The sequence below is a fragment of the Chiloscyllium plagiosum genome, unplaced genomic scaffold (assembly GCF_037043375.1).
Source record: "Chiloscyllium plagiosum isolate Xiang-an unplaced genomic scaffold, Cpla_swu_hap1 HiC_scaffold_1, whole genome shotgun sequence".
Classification (NCBI taxonomy): domain Eukaryota; kingdom Metazoa; phylum Chordata; class Chondrichthyes; order Orectolobiformes; family Hemiscylliidae; genus Chiloscyllium; species Chiloscyllium plagiosum.
Window position 1 is genome coordinate 95,623,515 of NW_028270139.1, and position 12,178 is coordinate 95,635,692.

At 43.1% G+C, this 12,178-nt stretch overlaps 1 protein-coding gene across 1 annotated transcript; it reads left to right on the plus strand.

Moving 5' to 3' along the window:
* Window positions 1–302: 302 nt before the first annotated feature.
* On the plus strand, window positions 303–4,827 carry esm1 (endothelial cell-specific molecule 1). The gene is made up of 3 exons (XM_043701527.2): window positions 303–1,219; window positions 2,756–2,911; window positions 3,160–4,827. Exons 1-3 carry the CDS (start codon window positions 913–915, stop codon window positions 3,261–3,263), a joined length of 567 nt encoding a protein of 188 aa, XP_043557462.2. The 5' UTR covers window positions 303–912; the 3' UTR covers window positions 3,264–4,827.
* The last annotated feature ends 7,351 nt before the right edge of the window (window positions 4,828–12,178 follow it).

Genomic DNA, 12,178 nt, shown 5'->3' on the forward strand with positions numbered 1-12,178 from the left:
CAACAACAAGACTTGTACTTATATGTTCTCGTAATATTTTGAAATATCCCAAGGCATTTCACAGAAGGGTGGCAAAACATAATGTGACATCAGTTGAAATATAGAGATAGGCAACAAGTAGCTATGAAGTTTGGACAAATAGGTAAAAGAGGCACATTAAAAAATGTCATCGGTTGAAATGCAAAGAGGGAATTCCAGACAATAGAGCCTAGGCAGCTGAATGCATGTCCACCACGGGTGAAGCAGTTCTCATCAGAGATGCTGAAATACAGAGCTGGAGGAACCTGGAAGGAATGCACTCCTCTTGCTCTGACCATTCCTGTCAATCTGCACGCTTTTGTTGCTGAAAGATCAGCGTTCGCAGCGTTTCTGTTTGGAAACAGATTTTATAAAGTGACAACCCTTTTAAAGTGTTGGTTTAGAGGACCAAAAGTTAATCATTGCAAGCATACATTTTCATTCGTTAGGAAATGAGCTCGAGGGGGATGCACGTGTCTGAACATTGCTGGGACGTGAGAAACTGAAATGATGCCAGAAGCTGCTGTGCCCGCTCGAGTGGCCGCACACAACCCCAGAGACTCGGAGGAATTCACTGTTTGTTTGTTGTTCTTCGCGTCCTTGAACATTTGACGAGTACGTGACAGCTCGAAGCTGAAAATCCTTACAAAACATCTAAACATAACATCTTACGTCAACGCATCGTTTCAATTCCTGGATGGCAACCCTGTTTAACATGTTTAATTCCATCGACTTCCAGCCCGGATTTGGAAACCTACAACACAAGCTGCCCAGAAGACAACAACACCGGATTTAGGAAACGGAGCCGGTGAAAAACATGTGGGCACACGCCTGATAAAAGGCAGCGTGCTGCGGCTCAGTGCAGACGGCCAGTGCAACTACAACTCTGGAGAGATGGCTAGGGCTAGCGCCGCTTGCTTATTGCTCCTTTTCACTGGGCTCACGGTGCAAGGCTTCACTCTGAAGTATGCCGTTGACTGTTCGTACCCGTGTGAACGGACCGCCGCGTGTCCCGGGACGGCGGGTTGTAAAAGGACCGTACTGGATGACTGCGGCTGCTGCAAGGTGTGTGCAGCCGCCAGGGGAGAGGTGTGTTACCGCACTGTGGCCGGAATGGATGGGGTTAAATGCGGACCGGGCTTACGGTGCCATTTTAACAGCGAAGAAGACGACTTCGGAGATGAATATGGTATTTGCAGAGGTAAATGCACACTGTAGGGGGTGGGGGGAAGTGAAATGTATTAATCCCACCTTCTCCGGGATGGTTCAGCACCTTGTGTGTGTTTAAGTTTAAGCACTGATGGTCTTTTATCAGAATGTAGGGGTTAAAAGGTTGCAGTATTTGGAAAAGGATTTGAAAGCTCTGTTAGGCTGTGAATTGAAGCTAGCCAGCCTTTCACTCGCTGTTATGTGGATGGTCTTTATGCAAGTCAATGGCCTAAGCATTTGGTCAGGGATGCAAACAGAAAAGGGGTCTCTGAAGAAGGGTCACTGGACCCGAAAGGTTAACTCTGCTTTCTTTCCACAGATGCTGCCACACCCGCTGAGTTTTTTTTCAGCCGTTTCTGGTTTTGTTTCTGATTTCCCAACACTGCAATTTTTTTTAAGAAAATGCATCCTTTCCGGTCAGCCCAGAGCACACCTTTGTACATACACTGAGGCAGGTCCCTATCGCACTGCACTGAGTGTCTTCAATATAAAATGAGTGGATAGCGTCCTGACCTGAAAAGTGTGTCCTTCTTAGGGGAAAAGAGGAGTCGATCCCTGGATGTCTCCGAATTTAGTTTTCCGGATTTGTATTCCCATATTGTAGATATTGGAGTGGTCATGATGCGTGCAATTCACGTAGCGCCAGACCATTCTCAGCTTGTGCTGTTATTTACAATTAATATTGGGGGCTCTGTTGCCCACTGGAGTCTTTTGGCAATAACTGAATCCACCTTTGAACACGCATCCAGCAGCTAGATCAGGAGTCCCGGCGCCTGTGGGACCATGTAAACAGCAGCGCAGTGGCTGGTTCCTGGTTAGCTTACTGCCAGTGCCCAGCTTGGATGAGGAGAGGCATCCAGACTGCAAACGGTAGCTGGCTCTGTCTCCCCATCTGACCCGCCGTGGTCTCCAGCATTTGTTTTCAACCCACCGCCAATATCAGCCATGGAACATCAAAGTCTGAAAATGCTCTCACTGTTTACACCGCCTTCAGAGGTCTGTCAGTCTGCCCTTCTGCAAATCCCTCCTTTCGTCTGGTCGAGGACAGATCCCAGTGTCCCGGTCCCCTGACACTTCTGTCTGTTAGAGGTGTAGCTGATCGATGTAAGAGGTTCCGGCTTAGTCTAGCAACTGCATTCTTTGTTTGGAACTGACTGACACCTCACAATTAGAATTTCAGTCCTAAGGCAGATTGTAAACTAGCGGTTCATCTTAATAGAGCGCTGTCATGCAGCTTGCTAACTCCGAGCATGGGCACGTTCAGGTATCTGTACAACCTGGGACTGTGGGTGAACAAGGGAAACGCAGAAAGCCTGTATAAGCTCCTGATTGTAAAATGAATGCAGTTGCGGCGCGATCTCATGTTGCACACTCATTATGTGGCAGATATATGAGCGGGGGGGGGGGAGCTAAACTCAGGTCTTCTAGCTCAGAGGTGGGGACACTACCATTATGTTGTATAAGGCTGTCATTGAAGTTACTTTAAGCCGGCTGACCGCGCCGCTGTAATCGGGTGTTGCTCTTTCAGACTGTCCCTTTGGAACCTATGGCCTGGAGTGCAGGAAGCAGTGTCAGTGTCCGTTTGGGATCTGTAACAGGGAGACTGGCCAGTGCATGAAGTTCCCGTTCTTTCAAATCCCTGAAACAAAACCTGGAAACCGGAGGGAATCTGCGTCTCTACCAGGTAATCCACCGCAGCACAAAACTGCATCGACTCCCTCGGAATTCGCCCAGTATCGATTTGAATCTGAAACATTGCGCGAGGGTGGGAGAAATTGAAATATTGTCCGGGGGAGAAAGAAATCTCCCCAAATCGTGTACACACAGACAGAAATAATGCGCAACTCGAGAAATGAAACATTGAATGCTGTAAAGGTGCATATGTAGCATGCGAATTCATTGACAGTGAACCTCACTCGCTTTTTAAAACAGAAATCGAGCAAGGATCGGGACACAGCAGTGAGGACCTGAAGCAGAATCTTCTTCAGGATGAAACAAATAGCTCTATCGGAGAGGAAGGACAAACCCCCCGCTAATGTTTGCCCAGATTTCGATCTGAAATGAGTTCTGTTGGAACTCATTGTATAATGCAATTCTTGGATGTTGTATTGAAACACGCGCCTATGTGGACTATGAAATGTTGTTTGTACAGAAGCACTATTTTGTTAATAATTGACATTCTTAACTTTATTATATTTTGTAGAAAGTGCCTTAAAACATTGTGTGTCATCCACGGTCCCAAAGGATAAAGTTTCAGAGCATGGATCTGCCCGCCATAGCAGATGTAGCTTTTAAGAACTTTGATTTCTGTGTTTATGCCAACACGCTCCTTTCATCTTACACATATTAAAATTCAGTGGAAGCCAGGCCTGACTTAAATACGAACTGACATTCAGGAAAGCACTTCCAGCACCTTGACTCCATTTCTGAGCATGGTTTGGGGAAAGCTAGACATTGAACAGGGAGTCTCAGTTACCACTCCCAAAGCTATTTTTCTCTCCTATTATGTCATTATAGTTTAGCATCTCACCCACAACACTGTCCTCAATTCCACTTAAAACTTACTGTGCTTGTTTAATCTAAGTTTGTTTTTAATAGTATGCATGTCTTATCTCTTTCCAAGCATTCCCATTGAAGCCTCCTTATCCTTTGCCTCATCCATTTTCAGGTCTATCCTCATTCCCCTCAGCTCTTTTCCCATTTGGAATCCCAATTTTCTAAACTACAAGTTTGTTATCACCTAATTGTTTCTTATTTCAATTTTTAAATTTGTTTAGGTAGTGTCCCAATCTACAAACTTAGCCTTAGCTTCTCCATTTAAAAAGAAATCAATGTGCATGCAAATTGGCAAAGATAGTTAATAGAGAATAGCTTTGCCTCAGAAAATGTAGCCACAAGATTGTATGTAAAATTGCTGACAATAGTCAACTTTGTTCCTTTATAATGCATTGCCATCTTCTGCATTTCATAATCTGTAATTAGCTGTTTTATTCGGCCATATATTGTACCAGCCTCCAGACCATTCATTAATTAGCAAATAACATTCATTCTTACTGTTAAAATATTGTAAAACCAGATATGTCTTTCAAAAATAAAATGTGTATATATAGTAAAATATTAGATACTATTCATTGTTGTTGAAACTCCATGTTCCTTAATAGAGAACAAACATTTGAATTTATTTTTGTGCTTCACTATGTATATATTGTCAAAACTAGCATAGGTGTGCAGAGAAGGCACTGTTATCTTTACTAAATGAACAGGTAAAAATGAAAATGCACAATATGTCTTTGAATACTTGAAAGTCAAAGATTGGTTGATTTTTTTTCAGATGGGAATATATCCTGAAGAGATTCCACTAAAATGTTAACCATCTTTTCAATGTTAAATGCCCAATGAAAAGTGGTGCCTTTCCATCTCATCTGATTTTATTTAAATGCTCCTCATTCAACTTTTTATTTACTAAATTGTTTTCAGAAAAATGTAACTATCATATAAAAGAGCTGAATATATTGTGGCGTTGCATGTATTTTATGTAGAAAAAGATGTGAATAAATTCAAATTCATCCTGAAGGGGCATGGATTATAGAAATAAAACTCTGACTGTATTTATGAAGCATTTTGTTTTATATTTCAACATTGCTGTTGGCGTCTTCTTGTTTGAGGGTGACAGTTTCCTTTGGTTTGAATCAGCTTGGCTGTACTTTGTTATCCTTAATACCAATTATCAAATTAATCTCCATGGTTTCAAGTTACAGATGAGTAAGACATAATTTCTACAACTACACTTTACTAATGTAAGTAATTAAATAAACACAGATGTTAATTTTATTTATAAACCAAACAAATCAGTTACTGATTTTTACCATAGACAGTAATAGTCAGTATTAACTGTTTAATTAATAGAAAATTCCATACCCAAAGACTTCTGTGTATTCTGGTGATTTGTATCATGACCACTTGTATACACAACTCTGCTGTAAGGACATCAGCAAGAAATGGCAGATTATGATACTGACAACCCTGTCAGTGCAATGTCTTTGTCTGCAACAGACTGCCATCCCAGAGCCACAGCAGCACAAGACAATGGTTTGCACCAGCTCCATCAGTCTGAAGACTGTCATCATCTCTATCGAAACATGAAGATTTTAATAAATGAGTGAGAAGGGATTTGGTTAGAAATCAAAATAATCTCTGAATAAAGAAATCACAACTACTTAAAATTTTACGTCAGAAGTGTAAGCCAAACTACTCAAAACGAACTCCCATCCAATTCAACTATTGAGCTGATTTTCCACATTTAGCAATAAACATTCCACTTTATATAATGTTTTTAATTGGGAGTCCTCAGTTTTGGTACCAATGTTTCTAAAAAGAGGGCATTATAAAAATAATCATGCTACATAAGAGACAAAAAAAATCACTTAGAATCTAGCCATGATTGATTTGTAGAGGGGAGTTGAGGGGACAAATAATCTACACCTTTCAAACAGCAAAGCAAATCACAGCTGGCTCATAAACACATATAATCCCACCTTTCTCGCGGGTTCGAGTGGCTGTCGGAGGAGAGGGCCGTGGTGGCGAGGGCGACCAGGGTTGGGGACGTGCTGGGTGCCGGGGGCCTGGGCTGGACGCTGCCGCAGGACATAGCCAGCAGGGCAGCGGTAGACGTCCGGTACGTGGCCACCGCCATCCGACGCCTTAAAACGGCGGTGCTCGGACCCGACGTAGTGCACCAGTTGGAGGACGCTCAGGTGTGCGGTGGGATCCCGTCCGCGCTCACCCCAGCCCGGACGGAATTTCACATTGGCCCCAAGGTCCCGTACTTCCCGTGGGAGCCTGTGCCCCACAACCTGAGCCGCCTCCGGAATTTTAATTTTGTTCCCTTTCAGGGGGTAAAAAGACGGGCCCTGTATAGACTGCTGCTGCACACCATCCACCTCTTCTCCCTCATCCACCATCCGGACACGCCTTGGCGTGCCCATTTGCCACCGGGCAGTGGGGATCCCCAGTGGAGGGCTCTCTACGCGGGAGTCCTCCCACTTTCTCTCGGGGATCTGGGGTGGAGGGTGCTGCACGCAACGGTCCCCTGCAACCGCAGATTGCGGTGGTTCATGGACTCCCAGCCCAACTGCTTGTTCTGTGGCGCTGTGGAGTCCATGGACCACGTGTATATTGGGTGTGGGCGTTTGCACTCCCTCTTTGATTTTCTTAAAAACCTCCTCCTCTGCTTTTGGTTGCACTTCAGTCCCATGCTCCTGATCTTTGGCCACCTGGTACAGAGGAGAGAAGGCAGGTTTGAAGACCTCCTTGTGGGTCTGCTCCTGGGCCTGGCCAAACTGGCCATCAACAGGTCGAGGCAGCGGGCTGTGGAGGGGGTCGTTAGGGCCGACTGCCTGCCCCTCTTCCGCGGTTACGTTAGAGCCCGGGTGTCCTTGGAGAAGGAGCACGCGGTGTCCACCAACACCTGGAGTTGTTCAGGGAGAGGTGGGCGCCGCAGGGAGTGGAGTGCATTATTTCCCCCTCCAACTCTATTTTGATTTAGTCCCTGCCCTCCCCTTCACTGTTTGATCACACAGCACTGCCCTTTGATGTGAAGGGCAGTGTTTGTCACTGGCCACCCGGGTGTTTTCCTATCTTCCTGGTGGTGGAAATTGAATAAAGATTTGTGCACCTTGTGTCTCTCACTGTGTCTCACACCTACACACACACACACCATGGGTGCTGGGAAAAAATAAGCACTACCGCAGTTAGGCGGTAGTGTGGGGGTTAAAACATAAAAAAAGAAAAGAAAAAAGAAAAAGAAAAAAAGAAGAAGAAAAAATAATCCCACCTTTGAATCATTCTGAACAATCTCCCAATGAATGCCATTCTGAATCCTGATTTGGAGGTACTGATGTTGGACTGGGGTGGACAAAGTTAAAAATCTCACAACACACTAGGTAATAGTCCAACAGGTTTATTTGGAAGCACTAGCTTTTGGAGTGTTGCTCCTCCATCAGGTGGACAACCACCTGATGAAGGAACAGTGCTTTGAAAGCTGGTGCTTTCAAATAAACCTGTTGGACTATAACCTGGTGTGTGATTTTAAATTCTGAACCATGGTAATCCTTCAACCAGCAAACAACATCAGATGTCTCCAGATCACTGCAATCTTTGTCATGTCCGATTTGAAATACATGCATTCAGAGAAACAAGCCTTGCTGGTACACTCAGGCTCCATCATTCATGCTCCTCTCTTCTTCTGGGACGTGGAAGCAGAAATAATGATCCTACAATAGAATTTAAGGAAGAATGATAATATGATATGTCCAGGGCAATCCAGAAACCTGTAGTTCACCATCCTTATTTTTCTGTACCTGGCCCTGGCATTTAGTTTCCGTCACAAACACAGAAGATAATTTCTTGTACAATTGGAATGTCTTTAACCCTTTCAAAGGAGAAAGAAAGAAACAGAAATAGAAAATAGAATCGCACAATATGAAACGTTGTTAAAATAAGAAACATACAGGGAAGAGTAATGTAAATGAATCAGAGAGTGGAGGAATTACAGAAGCAAAACAGAAAGAGGACAGAACATAACAAAGGATTAAGGGGAAAAGCTAATCCTGAATTTAATAATATTTATTTTTAAAGATATCTGATTCAATACAGCTTATTTGTTTGAAAGATGCAAAAAATGATAATTTTATTTGAAATTATCTTCATCCTTCAGGCAACTTTACACATATAACTACATAGACTTTATAGCACCGAAAGGTGCCATTCATCCCAAATGCTATGTTGCTCTATATGTGCCTCCAATGTGCTATTTCACCTGACCGTATCCATCCAGACTTTTACTCTTCATCATGCATCCAGCTAGCTTTACCTCAATAAGCATCTGTGCTATTGATGTCCTATTAATATAATTTCACATCAACTGTAACACATTTCACATCACATGTAACAATTTCACCATTCCAACAACTTTTCAGGTAAAGAAATTTCACCTAAATTATTGAAAATGACAGTTACTCATTCTCCAAAATATACTTTATAAAAAGTTGTTAAATTATATTCCATAACAATTTAAAATGTACATTACCAAAAGTGCAAAATGTAGTGATTGTAACAAGGTCAGACAGGTGGACCTCATAGAATATGCGTACCCTGATTGGGGCTGTCAATGTGATCCGATCAGGGAGCCCTGCTGACAGATAAGAACAAGAGTGTTAAGTATCCTGTTCACTCTGAGAGCTGCATCAATGCCAAGGACTCTCCACCTATAAATAAAGAGTGACTTGGTGAGGGGATACCAATGACCTTGGAGATATTTAAGTGGCAATGGGAGAAAAGCCTGCTCCTGAAGAAATTTGCTTGCAACAGATGTCTTTGAGCTGGGGTAAGCATTTCTGACATCATGCTATTATTTGGGAAGCTTGACTCATTCAATCCTGCCATTGAAGACTGGGCCCAGTATTTGGAATGAATGCATTTTTTTCTCCAGGCAAATGACACTAGAGCAGATGAAAAGCTAGGCGTAATTCTCCTGACAGCTTGTGAACCCGTAGCTTTTTCAGTTATCAGGGGCCTAACTTTCCCTGAGGCAGCAGATACTACAACTTTTGAAAAATTGACAGATTTAGTTAAGGAATATTACGGACCACATCTCCTTTAATTTTGAGACACTATCAGTTTTACTTGCCAATTCAGGAACCAGGGGAATCCATATTAGGATTTTTGATGAGGTTGAGATGACTGGTAGATGTATGTGATTTTGGTTTAACCCTTAATGAGATACTGAGAGACCATTTGGCATGTGGAATTAATGATGTAACTATGTAAAACCAAGTGGGCTTCAAACAGGAACTACAACTGGTTTTATCATTGGAAAATGTGGCAAATGAAGCAGATGAATTGCAGAGCATTCCAATGGAAGAGGACACCCTTGCTACCCCACCTGAGCTTGGGGAACACCACCTGAGTGAAGGCAATAGCACAGCCTCACTCAGAGCATATCCTGAACAGAGGGACTGTAGGTCAGCCCACAGCAAAACAAAGCCAACCTTTGGCCAAATGTTAAAAATTTTCTTCAGGATCCAGGCCAGCAAGCCATTGTAGTTGCTGCCTAAGACAACAGAAGAGTCCTACTTGACTTAAATTGAGCAGGAGATTCATAGGCTGGTATCCAAAGTGCATGCCTTGTAATGCCAACCTACATCTGGTTTGGAACAACCAAATTGCTCAGCAATATCTAAATCAGAACCAACCAAAATAAGTGTCTGGTTAAATGGTCACCCAGTTCTAGTGGAGGTTAATACCAGTGCAGACGTTTCAGTGATCACAGAACCAGCCTTTAGCAAGATTTACTCTGGACTCCAAGCCTTATGTTTGCTCAAGACCTCAGCTTGTCTGAGAATGTATATAACGGAACCTTGACAGATTAATAGTCTCTTACGAGAAACATAAATTTCAGTTACCACTGATTGTAGTAAAAGGCTTGGGCCCAAGCACAATGGGGCAAATTTGGTTGATAAAGATTCACCTAGATTGGCTCAACATTTTTTGATTAGAAAATGGCTGAGTGAAGGCCAACGTAGTGTTAGTCTACTTCACAGCCTGCTGCACCTGCATGCTTACTTTCAGCAACTGGTACACAAGGACTGTTGCACAACTTCCTTCTCCAATTTATCATCATTCAGATGATTGCCCTCACCCAAAATTACTGCAGCATTTTCCAATAAATAACAGTGAGCGCCATTAGCTTCATCAATACTTTTATCACCTTGATTACTGGTAACAGTAATAACACTAATTTTTTTTTACACTTTTTGATTATCAACAGTTTCCTAATAATTCACATGATACAGCATTCAGACAGTTGCTTTATTTACTCAAAAGTTGCCATCTACTTCTTTTACTGTGCAGTTGTAGCAACTGCATGGACTTAGAGTCATACAGTCATAAAGATGTACAGCATGGAAACAGACCCTTCAGTCCAATCCGTCCATGCCGACAAGATATCCCAACCCAATCTAGTCCCACCTGCCAGCACCCGGCCCATATCCCTCCAAACCATTCCAATCATATACCCATCCAAATGTCTCTTAAATGTTGCAATTATACCAGCCTCCACCACTTCCTCTGGCAGCTCATTCCATACACGTACCACCCTCTGCGTGAAAACGTTGCCCCTTAGGTCTCTTTTATATCTTTACCCTCTCACCCCAAACCTATGCCCTCTAGTTCTGGACTCCCCGACCCTAGGGAAAAGACTTTGCCTATTTATCCTATCCATGCCCCTCATAATTTTGTAAATCTCTATAAGGTCACCCCTCAGCCTCCGACGCTCCAGGGAAAACAGCCCCAGCTTGTTCAGCCTCTCCCTGTAGCTCAGATCCTCCAATCCTGGCAACATCCTTGTAAATCTTTTCTGAACCATTTCAAGTTTCACAACATCTTTCCGATAGGAAGGAGACCAGAATTGCATGCAATATTCCAACAGTGGCCTAACCAATGTCCTGTATATCCGTAACATGACCTCCCAATTCCTGTACTCAATACTCTGACCAATAAAGGAAAGCATACCAAATACTTTCTTCACTATCCTATCTACCTGCAACTCCACTTTCAAGGAGCTATGAACCTGCACTCCAAGATCTCTTTGTTGAGCAACACTCCTTAGGTGTATAAGTCCTGCTAAGATTTGCTTTCCCAAAATGCAGCACCTCGCTTTTATCTGAATTAAACTCCATCTGCCACTTCTCAGCCCATTGGCCCAAGTGGTCCAGATCCTGTTGTAGTCTGAGGTAACCCTCTTTGTTGTCCATTACACCTCCAATTTTGGTGTCATCTGCAAACTTACTAACTGTACCTCTTATGCTCGCATCCAAATCATTTATGTAAATGACAAAACGTAGAGGGCCCAGCACTGATCCTTGTGGCACTCCACTGGTTACAGGCCTCTAGTCTGAAAAACAACCCTCCACCACCACCCTCTGTCTTCTACCTTTGAGCCAATTCTGTATCCAAATGGCTAGTTCTCCCTGTATTCCATGAGATCTAACCTTGCTAATCAGTCTCCCATAGGGAACCTTGTTGAATGCCTTACTGAAGTCCATATAGATCACATCTACTGCTCTGCCCTCATCAATCTTCTTTGTTACTTCTTCAAAAAACTTAATCAAGTTTGTGAGACATGATTTCCCACGTACAAAACCATGTTGACTATCCCGAATCAGTCCTTGCCTTTCCAAATACATGTACATCCTGTCCCTCAGGATTCCCTCCAACAACTTGCCCACCACCAAGGTCAGGCTCACTGGTCTATAGTTCCCTGGCTTGTCTTTACTGCCCTTCTTAAACAGTGGCACCACGTTTGCCAACCTCCAGTCTTCCAGCACCTCATCTGTGACTATCGATGATACAAATATCTCAGCAAGAGGCCCAGCAATCACTTCCCTAGCTTCCCACAGAGTTCTCAGGTACACCTGATCAGGTCCTGGGTATTTATCCACCTTTAACCGTTTCAAGACATCCAGCACTTCCTCCTCTGTAATCTGGACATTTTGCAAGATGTCACCATCTATTTCCCTACAGTCTATATCTTCCATATCCTTTTCCACAGTAAATACTGATGCAAAATATTCATTTAGTATCTCCCCCACTTTCTGTGGCTCCACACAAAGGCCGCCTTGCTGACCTTTGAGGGGCCCTATTCTCTCCCTAGTTACCCTTTTGTCCTTAATATATTTGTAAAAACCCTTTGGATTCACCTTAATTCTATTTGCCAAAGCTATCTCATGTCCCCGTTTTGCCTTCCTGATTTCCCTCTTAAGTATACTCCTACTTCCTTTATACTCTTCTAAGGATTCACTCGATCTATCCTGTCTGTACCTGACATATGCTTCTTTCTTTTTCTTAATCAAACCTTCAATTTCTTTAGCCATCCAGCATTCCCTATACCTAC